This window comes from Erithacus rubecula, assembly GCF_903797595.1.
Source record: "Erithacus rubecula genome assembly, chromosome: Z".
Classification (NCBI taxonomy): domain Eukaryota; kingdom Metazoa; phylum Chordata; class Aves; order Passeriformes; family Muscicapidae; genus Erithacus; species Erithacus rubecula.
Window position 1 is genome coordinate 11230556 of NC_136661.1, and position 27890 is coordinate 11258445.

The 27890-nt window shown below is 41.0% G+C and overlaps 1 protein-coding gene across 1 annotated transcript in view; it reads left to right on the plus strand.

Annotated features, from left to right (window-relative positions):
* Positions 1–27890, plus strand: part of CMYA5 (cardiomyopathy associated 5) — a 48378-nt gene that overhangs the window by 3093 nt on the left and 17395 nt on the right. Inside the window, exons 2-6 of the mRNA XM_079330182.1 lie at positions 7377–17793; positions 20465–20560; positions 21233–21466; positions 23318–23340; positions 25310–25431. Coding sequence (XP_079186308.1) covers positions 7377–17793; positions 20465–20560; positions 21233–21466; positions 23318–23340; positions 25310–25431 — 10892 coding nt within the window. The remainder of the gene's footprint in view (positions 1–7376; positions 17794–20464; positions 20561–21232; positions 21467–23317; positions 23341–25309; positions 25432–27890) is intronic.

The following is a 27890-nucleotide window of genomic DNA, read 5'->3' on the forward strand; positions in this document are numbered from 1 at the left end:
TTTTAATTTTTGTATTGGTAATGGTGAAAATTAAGTCTAAAGTAAAATTGTTTGCCATTTAACTGGTTTACATACCCACCGGAATATCTATGTCTGTAACAAATGTGTGATGGGTGAGCTGTTCTGACACAGTTCTGTCTTTCAGACCATTCACAGCTGATTTCCTTCTACAGTGGGAAGGGCTCTGGATGTGTCTGTGTGCAGAGGCTTTACTTAAAAATGGCTCTGCAGCCAATTTAAGTGTTTCCGAACAGCTTGTTTGCCTGGAATAGGTAAGGGTTCATTTTATCTGCTCATTTAGTGTTTGCCTATAACCATGTTATAGTTTAGATTTGCCAACTTCAATATGCTCATTTTCTGTAGTGAGATAGAACTAGGAGCAAAAGCAAGGAAGGCCTAAAACTTAAAAAGGTGTAGAGGAAAACTTATATTAACAACATAAAGAAATAATACATTCAGAATAAAATCTTCAGACCATCTCTCCTTCCTTCTCCCACACTTTTTTCTGCTTCTTAACAACAGCAATAGAGAAACCCTTCAGTCAGTTACCAACTTAAATAATCTTTTTCAATTCACTTTAGAGAAAGAAGTCTTCTCTTTGTTCAGCTATAGGGTTTTTTTCCACAAGAGGAGGAAAAAACCCAAAACCCTTCTCCTTTGGCTTCACTTTCTACGAATCCCTCTCATCTTCATCGCTCTCCCAAACTGTGTTTGTGGGCCATGTTAAACTCACCGTGTGTTTACTCTTAAGCATGAGCTGTTCAAAAGCAAAAGTTCTCTTCAAATCTCTTTCTTCTATTCATACTTCATTCCCAGGAACAGAGATTCCCTTTTTCACTCGGTGCAAAGGATCCTCAACACACATGCTTTTGCTCAACAATCTATTAAGTTGAACACTCCAACTCCCTATATCTTTTTCCACAGTTTACAGGAATTTTTAGTGTAGTACAGTCCATCCCTATAGCTCATAAAAGGAGTTTCAGCCTAAATTCATGGTGTCTCCTCCTTCTCCTTCCATGTGGAACTTGGCTCCTGCTTCACTGACTTTGGTGTATCCTCTCTTCTTTTCCCTCTCACTCGAGGGAGGGCTGAAGGTCTGCGAGTCTTACCTGAGCGTTGGAAGGGTTTCAGTCTCACACAGAGGATCAGAGGCTGCGGCCGTGCTGGAGCGGTGCCGGACCCCAGGACACTCGGCCGCGCCGGGAGCTGGGTGAGGGCTGCCCTCGGCGCTTCTCTGCCTCTGCCCTCTGCCCTGCCCAGGGCCAGGGTGTGGAGGGTGTGCCAGAACGGGGCCCCGCTGCCTCCCCCAGGCCCGGCCACCCCAGGCTGTGCCGAGCCGGTGCCAGGGCTGTGCCGAGCCGGTGACAAGGCAGGGCTGTGCCGAGCCGGTGACAGAGCAGGGCTGTGCCGAGCCGGTGCCAGAGCTGTGCCGAGCTGGTGTCAGGGCTGTGCCGAGCCTGTGCCAGGGCAGGGCTGTGCCGAGCCTGTGCCAGGGCAGGGCTGTGCCGAGCCGGTGCCAGGGCAGGTTGTGCCGAGCCTGTGCCAGGGCAGGGCTGTGCCGAGCCGGTGCCAGGGCAGGGCTGTGCCGAGCTGGTGCCAGGGCAGGGCTGTGCCGAGCCGGTGCCAGGGCTGTGCCGAGCCGGTGCCAGGGCAGGTTGTGCCCAGCCGGTGCCAGGGCAGGGCTGTGCCGAGCCGGTGCCAGGGCAGGGCTGTGCCGAGCCGGTGCCAGGGCAGGGCTGTGCCGAGCCGTGGCCACGCTGCAGAGAGCGGGCACTAGGATCTTGGCAAAGGCCTCTCCTCCCTGGCTGTCAGTGCCCCGGCTGCAAACGGGGCCCGGCGGCCTCCCGAGCCCAGCCCTGCCCAGCCAGGCCGCAGGGAAAGGGCCCGGGCTGGACCGTGTCACCTTGTGAAAGGCTGGAAACGAAATAGAGCTTTCATGGGCTTTACTTGCTTAAAAATGTGAACTCATGGAGCCAGACTGTATTCTCTATCTGGTTTCTCAGGCTGTCAGCAACCAAACCAGCCTGCAACTGGTCCCATCAACTCACAGAGGAAGTTATCAGGGAGAAACAAAACTCTGTGAGTCCCTCCCCCAGGTGCCAATCAAAAGCACAACCAACACAAACCAGTAGCTGGGGAGAAAAATGGGATGAAAGTCCTTAAGTTCTGGAAGTGGTTGAGTTTGTTTTATGAAGCAGTTCTTTCACGAGTTCAGAGGTGTGCAAGCTTTAGAGAAAGTCTCTTATAATGATTGATGAAAATGGGTATAAAAACGGCACAGTGGAGAAGCTGTCTTCCTGCCATGAGGGGGATGCTGCAGCATCTAGGAGAGCAAAAGACTGGAATAACAGCAAATGGTGAGAAGGAAGGGCTGAGGAGTACTGTGGATTTGTCTTCCAAAAAGAGAAGTTACCACACCCTACCCAAGCATTGAAAGACCTGAGGAAAGCAAGTGTAATTTTAGATTACTCTAGATGATGTAGTACCTGACTTATGCCAGGGTGGAAGAGGTTGGTGGGGCTGTTTTTCTGCCACCTGCAACGTGAGCAGGGAAGGTAAGAGAGGCAGGAAGCAGAACTGTGCAGGTCATTTCAAGCATGTCAGGGCAGAGGCTTGAGCAAAATGTACCTGAGAGCAGCTGAATGGGCCAGAATGTTGAGGTGGGGCATGGCAGAGGGGAGGGGCGAAGTCAGCCCCCATTTGCTCCTGTAGCTGGCCACACCATGTTTTGTTTCTCTTCAGCCTTTTGTGTAAAACTGACTAACTAACTAACTAAATCTTTAATAAAGGCCTTTGTTGCAGTAGGCTCTCAGACTTCAAGTTCCCCATTTGGTCTGAACAGAGTGATTACGTAACTGTGTAAAGGTCCCACTAGTCCCACCCAGACAGAAGTGTTTGGTACTTGTGCTCCCTCTACAACACGGTGGAGAATCCAGAATGCAAGAGCATGGCAAACCTCTCAGAATGGAGATGCTGTGGTTTCTCAAGCAGAATCTGATTCTGCAAATGGCAATGCCACTAGGACATGCCATGACTTGGTGTCTGGAAAACAGACTAGTACTACAGCAGGTTGTGTCCCTTCAGACAAGATGGAACAAAATGTGTCAGACAAACCCAGGTCCCGACTCTCAGCTACTCATCAGAAAATCCAGCTTTGGATTTAGCTGGGCAAGCAGCTGCCTTACTGCTTTTAAATAACAGTCCCTTTGAATTTCAACAGATGCACAAGCCACTCCATTGCCAGAAGAGGTATCATTAACTGAAAAAAGTCGACAGTATCTTATCAAGTGGAAGGTTGGTTTTGAAATGGTGTCTTTCTGTAGCTCCCAATTCTCTTAGCCTGAAGAAGATGGATGAGCTGTAGCCTTGGGAAATGCAGAACAGTAGACAGAGATCTTGTTGAGCATACTGATTACTGTAGGGGGAAAGGGACACCATGGTAAAGGCAGAAACTGCAGATATGTACAGAGTAAAAACACAAGCAGCGAAAAGTATTTCCTTCAATTGGTAAGACAAGCTGGCCAATACCAATTGTCCTATTTTGGAGTACAGGTGTCTGCTAAGAAAGAAAGAAGACTCTCTTTGAAATGGAGAATGTAAACCCCCTCCCTTCAAATTATTATAATTTTGAAATTGAGGAGCTCTCAGGAAAAGATATGGGAATTAGGAACAACAGTTCTTTACTAGGAAAATTAAAATAGAAATACAGTATGACAAAGAATAATCCCAAAATACTGACAGTTAGAATACAACCTGACACACTGTCAGTCAGGGTGTTGGTAGCAGTCCCTTTAAATGGTGGCTGCAGTCCCCTGGAGTGACAGATGTGGTTCAGTTGATGCAGTGCTCCTGTAAAAGAACACAGTTTTCCTTTGAAGGTCCAGGGATGATGTGGAAAGGTTCAGCTTTCCTCTGGAATCCAGTGGAAAAGGCTGCCTTGGTGTTCAAAATCTCTTTTTATCAAGGTAGGAAAGGCTTGGCTCCTCCCCCTGGCTGGAGCATCTCCCAGTGGGATGATGGCATTTTGTCAGTCAAACAGTGGGACTTAATGGCTCAGCAGCAGATGGTATCTTCCTGGAGGGAAGATGGGTTGTGGGAAAGATAAAGATGATTGCCACACCTGGTTTTAAAGATGGACCATTAGCAGATGGTATATGCCACAGAGATAAGGATCACTGCTTCCCCCAGCTTCAACAGATAGTGATAGAATGCACATTGCTGGTCACATCCTGTATTGCAACAGAAGACACCCATTTCCACCACTCCTGCACTGTGTCCAAAATAGGAGCTTTCAGAAAACAGGGTCTTGTCAATGCAGACTACAGATAATATGTTGGCACCTTGGTCATTTTCTCTGTATTGTTTTCAGCTTGTGAGGAATTACACAGCAAACAGCTGCACAATTTTGTGATACCAGCGGTGGCAAGGTCTGTTATTAAGAGGATAAAGAGAGGCTGGGGAGAATTTTAGAAAGCTGATAGGCTGACTATCTTTATCTCTCATAGTAGTGGTTTGCAAAGGTGGATAGACCCCACTCACTATGTGAACACAACCTCTCTAGCAGCTAGGGAGGTGAAAACTCTTCCCTGTCATGGTACATAAAGGAACATCTGTCCAACCTGCCAGGCTGGACTAGAAACCTGAAATCCTAGTGGACACAGAAGTCATAGTGAGAGGCAGAGGGCTGTGAGAAGCAGGACGAGGCAGGAAGAAAAATCTGAGTTTGAACTATTATGTCAGGAGGCACAAAACTGGTTGTCAGTGTCACCAAGACTAACAAAATGTTTAAGTCAATGTCCTAGCAGTGAAATAACATGCTGATAGTATAAGTCCCAATAGGAATGGGTGTGAAATATCTCCATGGAAAAAAGACAGCACTGGCTTTTGCCCTGGAGGTCAGTGGCTTCATATCTACATTTGTGAGCCATAACATTACAAATGCCTTTTTCCAGTGGCAGACACTTCATCTGACTAGAGAGGGGTCTTCCAGCTACTACTTGCAGCTTCTAAACAGTTCACAAAAGGGCAGCACTTGGAAGTGCATTGGAAGTAAATGTTTGAGTTCCATGTCTCTCATTCTGGTCTTAAAACTATAAAGCACTATCTCCTCACACTGTAGAGGAATATGAACTGTGACAAGTTTGTGACCATGAAATGAGATAATGATGCATATAATTCCAGCTTTTTGCATAGGCAGGGCTAGGGCAACCCGTTCTTATTCATTAATATCAGTTCAAGTGGGAGTGCTGTTCTGTTCTGTATGAAGGTTTATTTAATAGCGCCAAGTAGTGCAGAAAAAATAGGTTTTAAAATATAAGAATTATTTAGAAGAAAAAGAAAATGTTAATCTGTTGTGGACTCAAATAACTGAAAGTTTCCTTAGTACTATTGCTATTGATTTTTCTTTTTAAAAACTCTTTATTTCATTTCGCTATGTCTATGTCAATGCCAAGCCATGAAACTGGCAAAGGAAAAACTAAGAGGAAAAAATGCTGTAGATATGTTCTGCTGTACCTCTTTCTCCAACGTGTAAGTTTTCACCTTTGGAGCTAGCCTTTCTAGAGGGGACTACACCAAGGCAGCTGTACATGCTGCAGCTTAAATCTGTCTGGGGGCCAGGAGGGCATTTGCTAACATGAGTTATTTAGTATTGCACTCTCAGACATGCTTTGAATTGTGGGCTTCAAGTTGTCCTGCGGGTCACCATCTGCAGCCAGTCCCATCACCACAACTGGGTTTAAGCCCTATGGCTGGAGTTTGATACTGTGTTGTCCCACCACAGGCTGTCAGGCTACTGTCCCACAGGGTGACTTCAGCCTTCAGTTAGCACTGAGGACATCGTGATCTGTGCCTTGGTCTGCACAGACCTGAGCACGGACCAGCCCAGTGCAGCCCTTCTTGTTCTGGGCTCTGGGAAGCAAATTAATGGAAAAGTAAGGGTAGCACTGCCAGTAGAAGGATTACATTTCTGTTTCCGTTAGGTACTGAGTATTTTCACTGTGTGTCCTTTACAAAAAACTGTCCAGAGGGTTTGCTTAATGAACCAGTTATGACTTCCCACATGATATCTTCTCCTCCTTCAAAGACCTCTGCCTACTGACTGGTGCTCAGCACTGTCTGGCACGGTGCCACCTGCTTCTCAGGGGCATCCTGCTGCCTCTACAGCCTGCAGGTATCTCTGTCACCTGTGTGGTGTGGGGCCACAGCGTCTGGCAGCTGGTCAGATGGGCTCTGGTTTTCTGATCTCTGATCAGTAGCTAGGTTTTTCCACTTTAGCTGAAGCTTTTTGTCCTAATCAGTGAAAAGTGACCCTTCCCTCTGTTCAGTGGAAGCACATGTTGTGTATAAATGTGCATTCTTCCATGGGAGTGACAGAGACTTCATTGCTTCTGCTCTACTGAAGGCTGCATCTTGTCCAGCAGATACTCTCTTTCATGTCTGTCCACCAGCTACAAATGTGATTTCCATAAATGAACTACTGTCTACTAAAGAAATACTGGGGTTAAACTTTGATTACCTTTCCTGTGCTCTCTCTTTTTTTTTAAGCATAAAAATACTAAACCCCCCACACATTGTGTGTTTTTATTGCTTTTGCTATTCTTTACATTCTTGATTTGAAGAGTTTGAATAACTTGAAGTTTTCTTTTCTAAAGGTCCTCAGAAAAGCCTTTCTCCAGGCTTTTTAATATTTTAGCTGAGAGATTTAGTTGCACCATATTATAGTATAATGATTACATACCATAAAGTTTAAAACTAGCTTTATGAAACATTACAGTTTCATTTGGGGAGGTGTCAGTATATTTTAATTGTTGAATGTATCCTAAATTACTTTGTCAAGTATCTAGAGTGCTTAGAGGACAAAATATAAGAGAAGACAGTAACAAACCAGTGGATAGACTCTCTACTGCTTTGAGCATTGTATAACCGTTCACACTTGACAAAGCAAGTGTGGGTGCTATTAAAACACTGACAGTATCTTTGAAGTGTTTAATGGAAGGTTTAATTTATACTGTGAGATAAACACATGCTGGAGAATAGCCCCAGAATCAGCTCAATCTCACACTGGCAAAACAAGGTCAGATCAAAGACTGTTCTTCCTGCATTGTCAAGATCATTTAAACACCTCCCCTTCATTGAATTAACCTTGCAACATGCAGTTTTACACAAATTCATCTAAAATATAGTTGTGAGATGAAATACGACTTTTCTTATGCTTGTACTTCAAAATTTATGCTTATGCAGTATTTTTTTTTTTGCAACTTTGAAAGCCATTTTTGTTTTAATGAAGAAATACAGCTTTTTCCTGCGATAATTTAAATTGTTGTGTGTTTTCACAGCTTTCTTTTGTTATTTCTTCTTTTTTTTTTTTTTTGTAGTTTTAAAGATCTTATCCAAAGTGAAGATGTGAAACCCAAGCTGCAGTACATCATGACTAACCCTTCCTTTTCTATGGTAACATGCCAAAGTGAAGACAGCGGGATAACCTGGGAAACCAGCTCGAGCAGGTGTTCCACTCCCTGGACCTCAGAAACTAGTGCAGCTTCTGATCTTTACAGTATGGAAAGTTCACCAGTAGGTTCTCCTCCAGGAAAAGTTATCTTTATCATGGATGAAGGCAAGATCGTTCGGAAAAGGACACGCAAATCTTCAAATAGGGCGCCAGTGGCTACAAGACCGAAGGGAGGCCAGTGCACTAAGAAACGTGACTCTTCTGGAATGCAGAGGCAAGAACCAAGAACTGTTCTAGGAGACGTGCAAGCCTCCGTGTTGAACGTAGAGCAGGTGGAAGCACAAGACACAGATGAGGAAATGCTGGAGAACAAGGAAGATCTAGAGAATATCGCAGAAGAACCTGTAAAACGTGCTCCAATAAGATCAATATTTAGGGAGAGCAGACTAAGAAAAGTCGGTCCAATTCTTGGAGGACCAGTACAAGCTAGAATCCAGCTGTTCAACTCAATTTTTGGAGGGACTGGGCCAGCCCCTGAAACATTGGAGAAAAACAGAATCCGGAGAAGTAGTTCAGCTTCAGGAGATTCTGAAAAGTTCCTTGAAACATCAGTAAAAGAAAGATTGCAGAAATTCGGTTCACTCTCAGAAGCAGCACGTCCAAAACATTTTCAGAGTGCAAGAAGTAAAATTCTTGAAACACCTTCAGAGAGAAGAAGGAAGCAAAGACAACAACTCACAGAACAAGCAAATCAAAGCTTTTCTTCATCAATACCACCTTTTGAAAAACAGCTTACTAAGAAAAATGATGTTTCATCTGAAAGTATTGATCAGTATAAAATGAAAGAATCAACTCTTGAACATGAAGAAAGGAAAGAGAGACAACCTCTTTTGGAGACTCCAAATCAGGTTTCAGGGCATTCGTTGAAGAATGAAGAACCCACGAAGCAGCAAAGTCATTCAGGCATGGCCAGAACATCAATTACAGAGTCGACAACCTCCACATCACTCAAGTCTGATGAGAAACAAGTGCTGTTTTCCTCAGCCAAAAATGCCAACAAGAAGCCAGACCAATCCCTGCTGACAGCATCAGACCATCTGGATGAAATGAAAAAACTGGAAGTTCAGCCCAATTCTGCACCACAGTCCGTTTCAGCAGATTTTGTTAGTGAGTTAGATAGACCAAGTTCCCAGCATATTTTGCCTACAGAATCTCTGTCAAAACATCCTGAGAGGGACACAGAGAAGGCTTACTTACCTGATGTTCCCTCAGCTAAATCCAAAGATTCCACTTCAACTGAAATAATTCAGGAAGATATTGTTTCTCAATCATCAGAAGCTGCACAGTCTGAGTCTGAACATGTACTTTTACCATATTCTAGAAATGAAACAGAGAAGCAAGAAACTGAGTGTTCATCATCAACAACTGCACTGTCAGAGTCAGTGACTTCAGATCCAATGTATTCAGCTGAAAGAGAAGAGGGTCAAAAGACCCCATCCTCAGAAACTCAAAATGTTCATTTGGAGAACCAAACAAAGTCCGAACAAGGCTTTTCACTTCAGGAAACAGAGAAGCAAGGAATTAAGTTAAAACCACCAATTCCTGAAAATATAGATTCCAAATATTTCGGCATTTCGTATCCTGTTCAGACAGAAACAGAAGAAACACAGAAAACTTCAGATATAAATAAAGCAGTAGATTTTGATCATTCTGATTTTTCCATTGAGGAAAACAAACAAGCAGAAGGTGAGCAAATGGAGATGGAACACCCAAATCTCTCATATTCCACTGAAGAAACTGGAGAATCAGAGCCAACACAGATGGAGACAGAGCATCCAGACTTCTCTTCTCCCAAGGAAGAAACAGAGGAATTAAAGGGTGAACAGATGGAGATGGAGCATCCAGACTTCTTTTTTTCCAGGGAAGAAATAGAGGAACCAGGAAGTGCACAACTAGAGATGGAATTTCCAGATTTCTCATATTCCAAGGAAGAAACAGGAGGATCAGAGAGTGCAATACCAGATACAGACTATCCAGAACTGCTTTTTACCACAAAAGAAACAGAGAAATCAGGGAGATCACAAGTGGAGAAAGAAAAAGAACACCCAGAATTTTCTTCCAAGGGAGAAACAAAAGAATCAGAGGGTTCACAGCTGGAAATGGAGCATCCAGACTTCTCTTTTTCCAGGGAAGAAATGGAGGAATCAGATAGTGCACAGTTGGAGACAGAGCACTTAGATCTATCATATTCAAGAGAAGAAATGGTGGAACCACAGAATGCACAGCTAGAGACTGAACTTCCAGATTTCTCATATTCCAGGGAAGAAACAGAGGGATCAGAGAGTGCAGTACCAGATACAGACTATCCAGAACTGCTTTTTTCCACAAAAGAAACAGAGAAATCAGGGAGATCGCAAGTGGAGACAGAACACCCAAAATTTTCTTCCAAGGAAGAAACAAATGAACCAGAGAGTGCACAGCTGGAAATGGAGCATCCAGACTTCTCTTTTTCCAGGGAAGAAATGGAGGACTCAGAGAGTGCACAGCTGGATATCGGTCATCCAGACTCTTCTTTAACCAAGGAAGTAGTCAAGGAAATGCAAAGTGCACAGCTGGAAAAGGAGCATCAAATTTTGCTTTCCAGGGAAGAAACAGAAAACCAATCATTCAGTCCCTTTGAACTGGAACAGTCTTATTCCCCTGAAAACGAAAAACAAGGAGAAGAAGAGGAGCTTGCACTAGGACATTCAGATTTATCATGTTTGATGGAGGAAGCAAATACTACAGAACTCCAGTTGGTACATCCAGATATATTTGATTCCACTGGGAGGGCTGAGATACAACAAACTGGGTATCTGGAAACAACATTTTCAGAGTTACCATATCCCATAAATAAAACAAAGGAGCAAAACCTGTCGCAAACTGACAAAGGAGAACAGCCACAGCCTGTACAGCAGGATTTGCAGTCTGGAGGTAAGGAGGATTCCTCTGCAATGGCAATGCAAGGAGAAATTATTCAACTGGAGTCAGAGCCAGTTTGGCCACATTCTACCAGAAAAGAACAGGAACATAAAACTTCACAGCTGAAGGCAAAACAGCCAGAGACAACATCTTCCACTGGCAAAACAGAACATCAAAAATTGCAACCAAAGCTGGAACAAACTGATTCACTGTACTCCCAGGGAAAAATGGTACACGAAGCTGTACAGAGAAATTTAGAAGATACAGAGCCATCATGTTTCATTAGTGAAGCAGAGCAACGTGAAAATGTACAAGTAGTTTCAGAAAATAGGGATTTCTCATTTATCACTGGAGAAGTGATGCAAAAAGGAGTGGAGTCAGAAACTTTGCAGTCACAACTGACTGACAGAGCCATGCCCTGGGAAAGGACACAAAGGGAGCAGGAGCAGTCTTTTCCTTCCTGTTCCACTGCTGGTAGTCAGCAACAGGAAACATCACCACTGAAAGTGTCCCAGTCAGATGCTTCATGGTCCTTTGGTCGAACGGAACAAAATACAGTACAAAGACAGGTGAAACAGCAGGAAACAGACCAACAAGAAGCTGTGCAAATGGAAACAGAGTATTCAGTTATTTCAGAAAGCGTGGGTAAAGAGGAAGTCATAGACCAAATTAATTTGGCACAGCAAGAAATAGCTGGGTCACCTGGGTTAGTGCATCCATCTTTGCCATATTCATTCAGTAAACAAATGCAAGAGGAAATGCAAACAGAGCCAGAAAATCCAGAAAAAACATTTTGTGTAAGTACAGAACCAGTGAAGGAAATTATACAACACAAATCACAGCAACATGAAATAGTACATCCAAAGTTGGAGCAAACATTTTTGCCTTCTTCCAGTGAAAAAGAAGCTCCACTGGAAATGGAAATAACTTCAGAATATCCAGATTTGCCATATTCCTCTCATGAGCAAGAAAAATTATTGAAAACCCCAACCTTACCACTCCATTTGAAGCAACAAGAAACTGAACCAGCAATGGTAGAACATCCAGATATTTCATGTGACCGTGGTGAATCAAAACAAGGTGACATTGTGGAGCAGGAGTCAGGACATCCAGATCTCTCATACTCCATGGGAGAAACTCAGCAAAAATCAGAACATTTAGATTCACAAGGAAGCCTGGGTGAAGCAGCACAAGATGAAAGTATGGAAGTAGAATCTCAATACCCAAATCAGTCATGCTCACAATTGGATTCAAAATATTCAGATTCATCATTCTCCTTTGGTAAAGGCGAAGAACAATCAACTCCAAAGTTTGAGTCTAAACATCAAGAATTGCCTAAAGTAGCTAGAAAAAGAGCTTCTCCAGCAACTGCACAAATACAGTCAAAACATCCGGAAATTGCACCATGGGAAATAAAGCATTCTGATTTGTCACATTCCACTGGTGAGACAAGCCAGGAAGAGATAGCACCATTGGATCAAAAACACAGAAAACTTTCTCTTGGCAGAGAGAAGCAACAGAAAGCCACAAAGCAGGAGTTAGAGCAAGAAGAGTTAACACATTCTCCTGTCAAAAGGGATGCTTTAGAGCATGCCCAGGAGGGCTTGGAACAACCAAATTTATCATTTTCCATTGATAGGCCAAATGAAATGACACCACCAGAGGCAGAGCATACAGATGTGATATCTCCTGTGGACAGCACAGAGGTACAACAAAGAGTACAAGAAACAGAGCAAACTTATCCCTTTGGACAAATGGAACAGAAAACAGTTCAGCCAGAAGTGGAAATTCCACGTTTGTCACGTTCTGTGGATACAGCAGAGAAAACAGAAATGGCAGAACCAGGGCAGGGACATTCTGATTTGCCTTACTCTGTTTTCAAAATAGGAGGGCTGAAAACATCACAGCCGAAACCTGAACACCCTGGTCTAGCACATTCCCTCAACAAAATGCAGGAAACAATCCAGCTGGGTTTGGAAGAACCAGGTGCATTGTATGGCCATGACAAAATAGAAAAGCTCCCACCTGCACAGCTGGAGCCAGGCCATGCAAGCTTGGCACCCCTAGCCAGGGAAGTGGGGCAGCAAGGGATGGAGCACACAGCTGTGGAATGCTCCAAAGAGGAGCAGTCTGTCAGCAGAGCAGAGCATCCACAAGCCTCAAAGGAGAAACAGAGAGCTCCAGATGCACTATCCCAGAGTGGAAAAACAGAGCAAAGAGAAATGTTAAAAACAGAGCCAAAGCATCCCGATTCACTGCATTCCATTGATAAAGCAAAGCCACAAGGAACTACACAACCAGTGTTAGAAAAACCAGATCTGTCATCTTGGCTTGACACAACAGAGCAAGGACAAACTGCTGGAGAGGAGAAGCCAGGCTTCTTGCATTCTTCAGAAAAAGAGGCACAAGGCAAGGAAGCACAGACAGAATTGGAGCATTTAGAATTACATCATTCTCTCAGTGAGGCAGAACAAGAAACTTTAAATGCAAAATCACACCAGTCAGATTTATCTGCTGGCAGATTAGAATATCATGAAATCATACGGCCAGAGGCAGAAATAATGGATTTATCATGTTCAATTGGTGAAACCCAGCAAACTCAAATTGCTAATGAGGATTTGGAGTGCCTGGATTTATTTCATTCCACTGGCGCTGTACAGCAGGAAAAGATTCAACCAGAGCGAGAAAAGACAGACGAATTTTCATCATCTCTCAGCAAAGCAGAGGAGTGGAAAGATGCAGGAATGCAGGCAGAACACCCTGAGCTGCAGTGCTCTGTGGAGAAAACAGAAGGACTGCAAAATTCCCAAGCAAACTCAGAATATGCAGATTTGTCATTCTCTGTTGGCACAGCAGAACCTCATAAAACAACACAGCCAGAGCTGAAAGAACAGAGCCTGTTGCATTCATTTGTCAAAACAAAGCCATCATGGGCTGCTCTACCAGAGTCTGAACATGCAAATGCCAGGGACAAAGTACTGCACACAGATTTGTCCTCTTCTGTTAGTGAAGAAAAACAAAGTGCACAGCTGGAGGTGAAACAGAAGAGAGGAAGCTATACATTACACCCAGAGGAAATAGTGCAACTAAAATTGGAAAAACCAGTGTTTTCCAGTCCCCATGGCATGGAAGAGCAACCAAATACATCCCCAGTGGAAGGGGAGTTCCCAGACTTCTATTCCTCTGACAAAACAAAAAAACAGGACACTGCACAAGCAGGGTTCACACCTTCTGGTGTTTTGTATTCCACAGAAAAATCAGAGCAGTTGGAACCAGAACAACTGCATTCAAAACATTCAGATTTGTCATACTCTCTTGGCAAAGCAGAGATTAGTGTAATAAAGCCACAAGATTTATCATATTCCTATGGCAAGGCAGAGCAGACTGCCCATCTGGAGCATCCAGAGATACCGTATTTTACTGGTGAAACAAACTGGAGGGATGGGGTCCAACCAGAACAGCCACGTGTTAGTTTGCAGTCCTCTGATGTTGAAACAGAGCAGCCAGAAACACCTTCTGTAGCACATACCTTTGTCAGGACTGAGGAACAGGGAGCTACACAACCAGACTTCAAACAATCAGTTTTATTAAGTCCTACTGACAAAGCAGAAAAGCGTGAAATGGCCTCACTGAGAGCAGGACATTCACAGAAGCAAGACAGTGGTGCTCCTTCATCTCAAAGTGCTCAGTTGGAAATGGAGCAACATTTATCATTTTCCACTGAGGAAGCAGACAGCCACAAAATTCACCCATATTCATCTGCTATTGAACAAACAGTCTCTGTGCCTTTGGGTGATCCACACACTGTCTCTGAAACAAGCCCTGAAGGAAGCCCAAGGGCTTCAACTGTAACTGGAGGCTCACCCCCCAAACATTTAGATACATCTTACTCCCACTGTAAAATAGAACACTCAGAAATGGCCCAGCCTGAGCCAAGGTCCTTTTTTGCAAGAAAAGAAGCAGAGAATACAGAAAGTCTTCTACGTTTACCTGTAGCTGCAAAGTCAGAGGCTGAATGTGAAATTTTACCTGAAGCTGCGAGAGAACAGACTCCACATTACTTTCACACAGCTATACAATTAGAACCTGAACAACAAAAGTTATCATATTCTACAGATAAAATAGAAACTCCAGAAAGTCAGGATTACTTGACTGTACCTTCAAAACTGCAGTCTGAACCTTCAGTTCCATTTTATTCAGCTGATGAAACATGTCAGCAAGAAATTCCATCTTATTCAAAACCAGTGCCTGAATATTTGGTTCCCACACGGTCTCTTGCCAAACAAGAAAATGAAAGTATGCAGCCACTTTTTACCCAGCCCAAACAATCAGAGTGTGAACATGTAATTCCATCACACAATGAAAAACAGTTGCAAAAAATTCAAATCAGTTCACTTGAAGCAGCAAACTTAAAGACAGTGCACTTGGAGAGTACACCTCAAGTACAAGACCAAGAAAAGCCAGAATCCTGTGCATTGGACACAACGTATTTGTCTCCAGACCAGCTAAGAAGTTACCACAAATTCACTACTGAGCAATATGAGCAAGAAATGCAGCCTGATGTACAGATACTGCCAAGGCCAGTGGCCACAGAGTCAAAGGTGATGGGTGTAGCAGACAAGCAAGCAGCATCATCAGAGTCATTTATGCCTTTTCATAAATTACCTGGAAATTCAGAACTTGAGAAGTCAATGTCAGTGGCTCTCACTGATGATGAAGAGAAGCAAAATATTCCATCATCTTTATCTGATGTAGCAGACATGCTTGGAAAGCAATCTAACAAAGTTTCAGGCATTTATGTTGAAGGAGATCATAGATGTGAAATGCAACAATCTTTTGAAGACCAAAAGCATACAACCTTGGAGCATCTGAAAGTTGTTTCATCAGACCGTGTTCATGAAACACACAAAACTAAGCATTGTTCTAGGGAATGGGGCAGCCTTTCTTCAGTAGAGATTAAGACCCTCAGCTCAAGTTCTGAAGAAAAGCAGAACCCAGATATTCCATCTTTTGGGCTGGCTAGCTGGCTGGTAGAAGAGGTGAAAGCTCGCTCAATTAGTCCAATAGGGGCTGGGGATGCTTCTGATTTTGGATCAAAACAATTCCCAGCTGGAAGTTGCACAGAATTTACAGTTCATGAGACTACAGAGACTAAGGGACATACATTTAGAGATTCTGAATCAGTGTCAAATAAATCCCCTTACAGGAAATCCTCAGACTCTAGTCCCAGAACACAAACTTATGATTTACCATCTCTGGTAGGAGATAATCGAGATCCAGATAAACTTCTGGAGCATGAAACTAGCACTTTACACCCTACAAAAATTGAAGCAGTGCAACATCTGGAGGCAGGCAAAATATCTGAAGTGTCTGAACATTACCTGAGAGGAGAAGAGGAAGAAATGAAACATGGAAGTATTGTAGAAGACAGTCAGGGTGCTCTGGAGACTACTGAACAAAAAGATTTATTTAATATAATTTCAGAAGGTTATGAAATACTCAATATTCATGCACCTTCACATATTTCTTCTGTTGATCAAGAAGAAAGCAAACACATGCCTGATAAATTAGAATACTTGGAAACAAATCCTTCATTTAGAAGAAAATTAGTTGAGGATGGCCAGAGAGCCTTAACTTCGGGAAAAACCACAGAAATTTCAGAAAGCTCAGTAGTGGGAGCTGCAAGCCATGAACTAATAGAATTGGTAAGAAAGGAAGATGTTGAGGAAACTGAAGAAACTCAAGAAGAAAACCTGATGTTGCCAGAAAACAATAATTATGCAAAGTTGGATCCTAATAATGGCACTGCTGATATGGATTATTTTGAAAAATACACATTGATTGATGACAAATCCCCAGTTAAGCCACAATTTGAAAGACGAATTTCATTGTCTCCTGTGACGGAAGACCCCAATGAATCTCTGGAAGAAGCCGAATCTTTTAAAGAAAGTGCTGAGGTAGATACTTTGGAAGAGTTTTCCTTACTTGAGGACCTGGATGAAGTCTTTTATGGTACTGTAAAAGGAGAAAGCAAAATGCAGTCCTATGCAGATGCTTCTAAACCTTTACCACTGCAGAAATCAATTGATTCTAGCAGTAAAAGCATTTCTAATGTAGAAGATGAATGGAAGTCACCGGGAACCCCACTCTTTGATTCAGAAGAAGGAGTGCTAGAACGATCTCTCTTGTTCCCTACCACGGTTGCTGCAGTTAACCCCGAGCTTTTAGAGGAACCACCTGCTCTATCATTTTTATACAAGGACCTCTATGCAGAAGCAGTAGGTGAAAAGACAAAGGATGAGACTCCCTCTGATGAAGAAAGTGGTAATTCTAATGCTTCTTTCCCTAGTAGAAATTCAGACACAGATGATGGAACTGGAATGTATTTTGAAAAATACATTCTTAAAGATGAAATTCCAAGTAAGGTCGTAGGGCCTCAAAAAGAACAGATATCAGAGGATGAGTCCTTTAGTGGAGGAATTTTGGTTTGTAGCTCAGAAAGTAAGCAGAAGCAGGGATCTGATGATGTTCAATATGTCAAAACTGAGGTTCTGTCAGAAAGAGGAGTTAGGGAGAGAGACAAATTCCAGGTTGACAGCCACATTCAAGCAACAATTTGCAAGCCAATGCATGCCATTCCTTTTGGAAGCAGAACAGTTCTTTCAGGTGCAGGAACTGATATCACTGAACAAAGAGAAGAAGATAACATACCAGTTGAAAGAACTGAAGAGTTTCCAGAGCAGGCAAGTCAACAAGAATACAGTCATCAAGTAGCTTATCAGGGAGCTGCATATCAAGAAGCTGGTACTAAGCAGGAAGAACAGGAAGATATAACAGCAGCTCCTCAAATGGAAAAATATGTTCCATATGTCAGGGCTCCCACTGAAGACAGTTTAGATGATCAGTTTACTCAGGAACATCTGTCCTGTGTTCCTACCACTCAGGAAACAGAGAATCCAGACTCGCAAAGAGAGGAGCAGCACCGCGATGTTTATGAAGATTTTGCTGAGTCAATGGACTATGATGTGATTACACAAGACGAGCTTTTGCAAGACGAAATATCATCTCAATTTACACATGAGGAGCTATTATTTGAGGACAGGGACTCCTTTGATCATGCTGCTGATAGTTATGAATTTGTAAATGAGCCAGAACAAAGAACTCCTGTTGAGCTTGAAGATTCAGGCTTTGTGGTGATGTATCCTGAAAAATCAGCAACAAACATTCCTCAAATTGAGAGCCCACAAAGAGATCTGAAGAAAGCACAAGTAGACACTTATTGTTACCACTGCAAATGCCCAATTTCTGCTATTGACAAGCTTTTTGGAGAGCATAAGGACCATGAAGTCACAACACTAGATGATGCTGCAACCAAGATGAAGGTAAGAATTAATTTGAGTTCAAAAAGTAGCTACTAAGGCTAATTTCTGCAGTCCTCTTGTGTTGTTAAAAGGAGAAGCTTCAAAGAGCAGTCCAGAACCTAAGTTGCAGTATCTATTAAATAAAAACTATTCCTATGCACCTGTTGGAGATCTTGAAGGGAAACTATTTTATTGAGGTATTCTTTGGGGTCCTAATCTTGCTAAGGTGGTATTTTAATTAATTCAGAAATTTGAATGGCCTTGTTTATACATAGTTGTTACCATCTTTCAGTCTTATCTGTGTAAGTTTATTCTGGTTTTGATATGTAGGGGGAGAAATGGGGAGAATATTGTTTCTATGAAAATAAAACTTCAGTTATAGCAGCTCACTTCACTTGACATGGTACAGAAACCTCCCTGTGTGGAGACCAGTATCATCATAAAGTGTTCCCTGTCCCACTTACATGGATTGGTTGATTAGAAGTGTTAGAAAAATTACTCTGCACAGTTTTGTTAAGTGCCAAATTATTTTCGGTTCCATTTGCTTTCATACACAGAATGGCCTTAAGCTGGAGAGGGATGTTTTCCAAGGGCGTGTAGTGACAGGACAAGGGGCAACATCTTTAAACTGAACGGGGGCAGATTTATATTAGACATTAGGAAAAAAGTTCTTCACAGTAAGGGTGATGTGGTGGTGGAACAGGTTGTCCAGAGAAGTTATGGATGCCCCACCCCTGGAAGAGTTCAAGGCCAGGCTGGATGTGGCTCTGAGCAACCTAGTCTAATGGAAGGTGTCCCTACCCATGGCAAAGAAATAGGAACTAAAGGGCCTTTAAGGCCCCTTCCAACACAAACCATTCTGTGCCAATAGCTTTGTGGTGTCACCACAGGTAAGAGTTTATAAGTCCTACTGCTTACCACTATATCTGAGCTGTTTCCCCCTGAATGACAGATAAAATGTCCTCAATTTCAGTAAGCTAGTCCATTGCTATAAATACTTGTGAAAATGCTTTTCCTGTGGAAGTTATTGTTCATTAAAGTGCAGTTCTGCTTGTGAAAAAAACATGTATATGATACTTCTCACATATCAGATCTGTTCGTGTACAAGTGAACATATCGTACAGATGTTTCTTTCTTGGTTCCCAGCTATTTACCCTCACCTCAGTAAATGAAAGGTGAGATCTCTTTTTTGGAACATGTTCATTTGACAGGAATACAGATTTCACATCATTTTATTGAAATCCAGAAGGGCTTGTATTGGTGGTATTTATGTTACCTTTATATTACCTTATAGGTAGAACAGAGAGATCAAAAGTAGGAGGGGTCACTTTAAAATATCAGTTTAAAATATCAGTACTTGCAAACTATCTCCATGGTGCTTAGATGTAGAGTTGTTTCTTGTATATGACCATTCATGCTTGACTTAGCAGTGATAACAAGGCACAAGTAAGCCAGCAATAAAGTCACAGATCCCAGCCACCCCTCAAACGTACCCACATTACAGCAAGTCAAGTTAAGCTGCAAATAAACATCCCATGACATCACTCCCTGGCTGTGGAGCACGGATATGAAGCCAGTATTAAATCTGGCTGCAACAAGGGCCTGGCTTCACATGATTTCTAACAGTCAGAGCTCAGGTTACTCTGAGACTGCATTTGTATGTCTCTTGTTACTTCTATATAATTATTGAGAAAACATTAATACAATAAAATGCTTGTTGCATGATTTTTAGGGTTTTTTTATTATTATTGTTGCATGAAAACTGTGAGAAGATAGATTCACAGTAAATTAAATGAGCTGTGAATGGCATCTGTCAGATCTTACAGTTCATGCTGACAAACAGAAATTTGTTTCCAAATCTTGGTGATTTGCCCTTCATATTTTTTAAGGGGAGCCTGCAATTTTATTGCCCAATATGACATTTGTAATTAATGTAATGTTGTGAGCTTTTTTTCCATAGATCTAGCTGTAAAATTTTGCCATATTAAGAAGCTGTTACAAAGGAAGATAACCTTCCTTTTAGATTTATGCCATTGAATTAAAACTAAGCATTTTTATAAATTATGAATTTTGCTGAAGCAGTTCAACATCTTATTTTCATAAAAGGTTAAGACGCACTAAGAAAAAGTTCTGAGTTGTCTCTGGTGTCTGTCGTGCCTTGGACTGCTTTTGTTTCACATAACTCAACCAGTGATTTTGATGACTTCTTGTTTACAGGAATCACATATACATACATAAAGGTATATATATATTTATCTATATATGGGTCTCTATGTACAGATACCTATCTTTAAAATTCTAATTTAAAAAGCCATTACATGGTATCATCTATTACCCTCACAACTACTTTTGTTATCTTTGTTTTGATGGGCTTATTCCTGTGATCTCTCAAGGACACTTGTGAGGCTCTGAGTACTCTCACTCTCTGGCAAAGCTTCATTGGAATTCATAGTGTTCAACAGCTTGTATGGACACAGCACCTTATCAAACTGAGCTCACTTGTTTTGGTTTGGAAACTGTTCCAGTTGCTATTTCTGTGCTTCCTTTTGCAGCCAGGGTGATACTTGAACTTAACTTAGCAATTGTTCCAATGGTGGCTCATAGCAAATGGAAAATATTCACCTAAAAGAGATTCTGTGTAAAAAGTTTATAAATTAACCTGCCCAAGTTACTGAAATATTTTAAATTTCAGGATCAGTTAAGTAAATTGCTAGCAGCACTGGAAGAAAAGTCAATGAAGATTGAAGAGTTTGTGAGTGATATTGAATTGCGATTTAACTCGGTTGAGGTAAGTCCAGTGTTTTATCACACTAGTTTTCTTTCCCTCTACAAGATTACTTCTAAGATATGCTTGCCTTGTTGTGCAGCATCATTGTTTCCACTAAAATGGGCTGCATCTCCAGTCCTCAAACTGACTTCTCTGAAGTTCACTGGAAGGTGTTAACTTTGCAGTTACGTGTGAAAAAGCAATCTTTTTCTTCCTCCAAAGTGAAATATATAACTTTCAAACACCGAATGAAAAAGTGACTTTAATTTTGTTTATACATATAAAAAGCTCAGACTGTGTCTTTATGTAGAATCCCATGCAAAGCATTTAAATTTGTTGACCAGTATCTTAAGTTCTAATTGCCCAATGTCTTAAGTCTTGAGAACTGTATTAACTCCAGTTGTCAGTATGCAGTTTTGGTTATTTTTAGGTCAGATTTCCTACCTGAGTAATCAAATATTAAAGTTTAATTTTAAGCCATAACAGTGGAAACAAACAAACAAACAAACAACAACAAAATCTCTGTTGTTGTTTTTGATGTATTTCTCTAGAGATATTTCTCCCAGAGGAATTTGCCTGCAGAAATAAAATTGTCTTATTGTCAGTGTGCCAGGATTAATCTGGTGGATGGCTCATGTATAGGTAATTGAGAATTTCTGTATACTCATTAAATATTGTCAATTTATTCTGAAGGAAAACTGTAAGAAAAATGCAGACTTACTGGAAAAGCAGAATGAAGAGATGCTTAAGAAAGTGGTAGCACAATATGATGAGAAATCAGAGAATTTCGAGGAAGTGAAGAAGATGAAAATGGAGTACCTGTATGAGCAAATGATAAATTTCCAGCAAACTGTTGATTCAGCAAAGGAAACTTTGGAGACAACAGTAAAAGAAACAGATGAAGTGGATGGATTTGTTTTTCTAAATGTAAGTAAAATTGGCTTTCATGCTGTAGCTTTTATGATACTAGTTAGGAAAAGAATTCTGTATCTAGAGTTTCAATGATTTCTTTTTTTAAGATAGCTAAATACTGCTAGTTCAGCTATTCCATTCTGAAACTGCTGGATCATTTGGTTTTGATGTGAGAATTCTCAGAAATATAGAGAAGATGCACAGAATAAAAATGTGACATGCTACTGAAATGGTTCTGTTTGTTTTTTAAGAAGATGAAAAGACAGTTTAATAATATATTGAGAATTAATAACTGAGAAGTAAGAGATGTTAGAGTATTTAGGTATTTTACCATATGCAAAGTAAATATACTATTTACTATTTATTTATACTATTTATTATTTATTATTTATACTATATTTCTTTATACTATTTATTATTTATTATTTATAATAATAAACAACAAGAAAGTGATCTTTGAAACAGAAAAATGTCATTGAAGTAAAATGGTTTCTGGGCTGTAGGTTTTTTGTTGTGTATTGTTGCTTTGGAGTTTTGTTGTTGTTGTTTTGGGGTGTTTTTTAATGAGTAGATGGACAGTATTTATGCACTCAAATTACTGAGGCTGTGATAAATAATTGCTGTTGGAAAACAGTGAGGGCTGTGTTGGGTGATGACTGGGGTGAAATCACAGCAGTGAGGTATGCTGAGGGCTGTGCATGCGACCTGCATGTCTCTAATGGTCCTTCCTGGATGTTAAAAACATCTCCAGTGAATCTGCAGGACTGGAGCTACTAACTCATACAGTCATTAGTCTTAAACTTTGTTCAGAGGGTGGTGCTGGTCCTTCAATACTTGCAAGACTCTTGCAATACTCCTTGCAATACTCCTTGCAAGACTCAAGTGAGCCATTCTACTTTCTTCTCACCACAAGTGTATTACCAGTCTCAAAGAGGATGGAGTTTCTGGGAAAATAATCTACACCCATTATGGAATTAGCATGTGGTCTGGGAGTTGCAGATAAACTATCTTGGAATGCCAGAAATAGGAAGGTCAAATTACTGTCTGAAGACTGTTCACTCATTCAAAATAAACCAGCTTTCAGAATACAAGTGTCCAGCCCATATATGCCCCAGCAGCTACAGAAATGATGGACAAATATTTTGTTTCCTTTCCTGCTCTATGCCACAAAATACTGTAGTATCCTGTAACCAAGTAAATGCTGTGGTAGATTGGCTATTTTGGAATGGATGAAAAATCTAAATTATTGTCCTGATTATGTGAGGATCAGTGCTTTGGCAAAAAGATAATTTTGTAATCTTTGATTGTTTTGTGAGGGTGTCAAAATTATTGGATTTCCTTGCTCCCTTATTTTAATGATAAAGGACAGGAACTTTCTTTTCACAGGCCAGGAAACATTAGCTGAAGATTCCTGGGGCATGGGACAAAACCTCATTCCATAAGTAAAAATCTCACATGCCTTCTAGTAATGTGAAGTTATGAAGGACATTTTAGCCAGAATTGGGTTTAACTATTTGGATTTAACTATTTTTAATGAGCAAGTGATTTTTTTCTCTAAAAGTCCTGGTTTAAGAAAGTACTTGATTATGCTCTGTCTTTAAATCCAGACATTGAATACTGACCCCTCAGACACTTAAAACGAGGTTTATACTCTAATACCCTGCTGAGCCAGAGCTTTGAAATGAAATATTCTTAAGGAAATAAATTCTCAGCTGGTGTGAATGACCAGCATTCCACACAACATCAAGTCAATAAAGGTGTGTATTTTATGTCTGTGGAGAGTAGAAAGACTGTTAGATGATCATTATTGGCTTTTCAACTTTGGGCTTTTGAAAACTGTTAACACATTTCTTTTCCTTTCTCTAGTCATCTAAAGAATTGAATAAAAGGTACATGAAGCATGGGTTAAGTGCACTGTAGTGAGTACTAGGCCTAGCATGCTGGACGCTTCATTTAGTATTTGCAAGCTTTGAAAACACACTGCTAGTAATGAGAGCTACCTTTATAAACCTTGCAAATAATGAAATTTAGAAAAGTGGCTTTATACTTGTTGCTGTAACTGACTGAAGTGTTTTGCACATGTTCTGTAACACATTAATTAAACAAATAGCACATTAAAACATCAGCACAATTTTAAATCTCTACACAGACATTTTTGAAGATATGCTCCTTGTAATTATTACTACATATATGTACATACATATACATGCATATACATATGTATATATACATCTACAACAAATATTGTGACTGTGCTTCCACCTTCTAGACTGATGAGACACACCACTCATATGTTACTTTTTTCACTAGCCTGTTCTGTATCACTTGGTCTCTGAAAGTTATAGCACAAAGCAACACAGGTAGTTTGGCCATGTTTCTGAACACAATGCCAGAAAGATGAGATTGAGTAGACTTCAAAACCCAACCAGGAGGCTGTAAGCTAAGGTTTTCCAATGGCTTTTCATCTGCCCTGCCTGGTTCAGGGTGTGTCAGAGGGCTGGTGCCTCATCATAACTGCATCATGGTCAGCCTGTACACATCAGTAAATGCACACAGTCACAGAAAGTTCTCTGCCATGTGGGATTTTCTCAAGGGAGTTATTTTGGTGAGTCCCATCCTTTATGAGAGAAGTGTTCAAACATAGGCCCATATTCCCCTAAAATTTTTCCTAGGGTAAAGGGAAAACATTCAGAGCAGTTTGCTGCAGGCTTCTCCTGTACAAGCTCCCAAAACTGCACTGCCCAGCCCACCACCCCTGACTTTTCTCAGAGGGCTTGGGCATGTGCAGTGCATACCAACCATACCCATGCCAGTGCTGCCTCAGCCATCACAGAGATATGTGTGCTGACATGGACTGGGGTGTAACAGTGACACCAGGGTTTCAGTTTGCAGTCAAATTACAACCCCAGGAGAGCGATCTGAAGAGAATGTGCCAAACACCCCTTCAAGGTTTCTATTAATCTCCAGAATTAGAACTAAAGATCTGGACTCACCTGTTGCAAGTCAAACTGTCTGGCCATGTATCTGCATTTAGTTTATTGCATAAGTTTAGAGCATGTAAAATGGCACAAAACAATTTTCCAAGGCTTTCTGTCAACTTGATCTTTACTTTTTTACTTACACAATAAATTTTATTCTGTTTGGTGCATGGGCTTGGTTATTACTTTAGTTTGATAATACCTGTCTTCCTAAAATAGGTTAAGAACAAGTCTATTTAACAATGCATGTTTTTCTAAAGAAAGTGTATTTTACATTTGTTGTGCTTTGTTAAGATTATGCATAATTAACTACTTCAGTGACTGAAAAAAAACAAAGGGGAGAAATAAAAAGTTCAGAAGCCTTGAAAAAAAAAATCTTCTATTTTCTCGCAGCTGCTTCTGTCCCAGAGTTGAAAATGTTTTGGGTTTTTTTCTTATCATGAACCCAGCAAATACAGACTAATTAAGTGGGAGCTATCTTCCCTCTCATGTTTTTGGCTTGCCACAAGCAGCTGGTTTACATTACATCTCTCGAGTCAGCTGCTCTAGTTAGCTCTAAGGTTTGTAACCTTTAAAGGCACTGCGTTAGCAAGTCCAAACCCCTGTGTTCTCAAGCGACTTGCTGAGATCTTCCACATCTTCACATTCTCAAGGGTTAAGTGTAACTGACCATGTGCACTCTCACTGTGCTCCTGATTAGAAACTGCACTATGGTCTAACTGTTCAAAATCAGGAAGACAGCTTCTCCTTGCATGCTGTCCTCAAGTTCCCAGGAAACATTCAGAGAAGCACGTCATGTGGTCTTTGCTTCTGGCCTTTGGAAAACTATGTAATACCCCAAAGGATTTACATGAACAGATGTGTGTTTTCTTCCAATTAGGTTACTTTCTGCAATGGATACCACTCTCTCTTTAGAGAAGGTGCCCAGTGCTTTTTCACTATTTGAGCACTATGCAGACAGTCCAGAACAAAGCAATCAACACTCCTTACAACACGTGGCTGGTAAGAAATTCCAGATATTATCTTCACAAAAGCTAATGTTTTGGCAATACTTTGGAAATTTCAGGAAGCTAAAAATAGAATTTATTTGAGAACTGTAGATAACCATGTAATTAGCAATCACAGTTGAATGTAAAATGAAGTTTAATTGTGCACAAGTGTTTGGCTTATAGTAGGTACAGTAAGATAAGCAAGAGGGAGAAGTGCTAAATTGGTGGGTTCTTGCATCATTTCAGACATCTGTACTTCAGACAAGCTGAAGGTCTTGATCTGTAAATCTCCCAGGGATAAAGAAATTGCTTTTCCTTGCATGCAGAGATAGAAGAAGCAATCAAAGAGTCTCCTGAGCTCTTTTCCTCTGAGGGTGGCAGCCCCAAAATGCTTGGTGTGGGTATGAGAGGAGGGGGCTGGTTGGTGGCTGAGGTCCCTTTACTTGTCACAAGTAAACCTGAAATTCCCAAGGAATGTGAAAGGAAAGTGGTTAACTACAGCTAGAAACAGCCTCTGCCTGGGAAGGTAGTAGTGAAAATTGCATGTGAGAAAGAGACTTGAAATATCAGGGTCTGGTATTTCATGTCCTTTAAAAAGCCTGACTGGGCTCTGTCTGTATACATAGGTGTATTATCTAGATCCGGACAGCTTTTAACAAAGATCTTGTCAGCACCATTTGTGGATTCATTTTCATCATGATTGGACCTCACTCCAGGGATTCTTTTTCAAGGAACAGTGGTTTAGGGATCTCACACCTCACTGTCATGCTTTGTGGCCTTCCATTCATCATTACATGCACCACTGCCATCATAGTTGCTCCCTGAGTTTTGAAGGGAAGCCCCTTTGTGTTCGGTCCCTGAGCACTGAAACTACAGCATTAGATTCCCCAAGGTGCTTCATTCACAGGCTGGATTTTCAAGATTAATGGGACATTGGAGAAGTGCCCACCTTGTGCAGACTCTCTGGTGTCTAATAAGGGCTGAGTGCACTTAGCAGAGTCAATAGGGGAAGATTGTCTCTCTCCTCCACACCACTGCTTTTATTAGACTTGAAGGAACTCAAATATATCTGAGATGTTAATGTCCTTGTCAGCTGTGTATGAATTTGCCTGTGGCATTTGAAGCTTCTTATTTGAAGCATTTGTACAAGCAATTGTGCAGCAATAATTGCAGTGTCATTTTTTAGGAAGTCAGATAAAAGTTACAGATAAAATTCAGATAAATTAGTCACATTTTTGTAACTCATTCTGCCAGTTAACTTGCTGGTGTAAATGTGCTGTGTGTCTTGGCTTAGTTCCAAAACTTCCTCTTGCAGTCCCAAGGGTGCAATTGTTCAATCCTTCTAGTCTGCTGCCTACTGGCAAGGTCATACAGGAGGACAGAGCCACGATTTTTTTTTTATTCCCACAAGCCACTCCAACATTTATTTCTCTAAACTGCTGTCGTCTGCTTTCTGGGTTAGTTTGCCTTAGCTACTCTGTTTACTGGCTCTAGACCAGTTTGCTTTGACAAACTGCAAATGAGTAACTGTCCACTAGTAAGAGCTCTTCAAAGCTCCTTATCCTTGATTCTTACTTAATCTCTAACATAACTAGTTTTCTGTCTTCACTTTTACTGCAAAGTATTTCTACTGCTATCATGATTTTTACTTCTGCAAGCAGTGGACAAAAATTTTGGTGTGTTTTTTCTTATTTATTTGATAGCTTGTTTTTGCAAGATTACAGTCTTCCTGAAGGAAAATTGTTATATGTATACATGAAACTTGATTTGGAATTGAATGGCTTGAATACATAATTGATCACATACAGGGGACCATTTTCAGACACTTGGAATTTTATTTGGCTGAAGCCATATGATGAAATGCATATAAATGTGCCAGGTTTCTTTAATCCATGTATTTTCCTTCAGAAAGAATCGTGTTTTAGTGAACAATTTTATAGAATATTATTTTTACCACTTCAAAAACATGTTTCCTTCAAAATGCCCTCCTTTTCCAAATTTTCCATGTCCACTAATGAAAAGCCCATTTCCCTCAAATTCTTCTTCCTTTTATGTAATCCATTGGCATTCATAAATGCATTGGCATAAAAAAAACTTTGCAGCAGGCCATTGAGCATAATGGGAATAATTTAAAAAAATCTAAAGTAATTATTTCCAAAGCCCAATGCAAGTCCTGGCCTTTTATACTGGAAGGCAGGGACCTTTTGCTGATTGTAAAAATATTTCCAGTAGGGTCACAGAGAGATGTATCTGCTCTCCTTCTTCAAGTACACAATGCTGAGGAAATACTGTTTCTCATTATATCAGAAAACATGGATTACTGTGGAGATTACATAGCATGACAGAAAACTTCTGTACACCACAGGACTTCAATGAATATTGAACTGATGAGAATATGCCACTTTTCTGTTGAAAAATATCATTTAGTCAAACTCATATTGCAAATACCTCATTTTTTGATTAAAATTCACT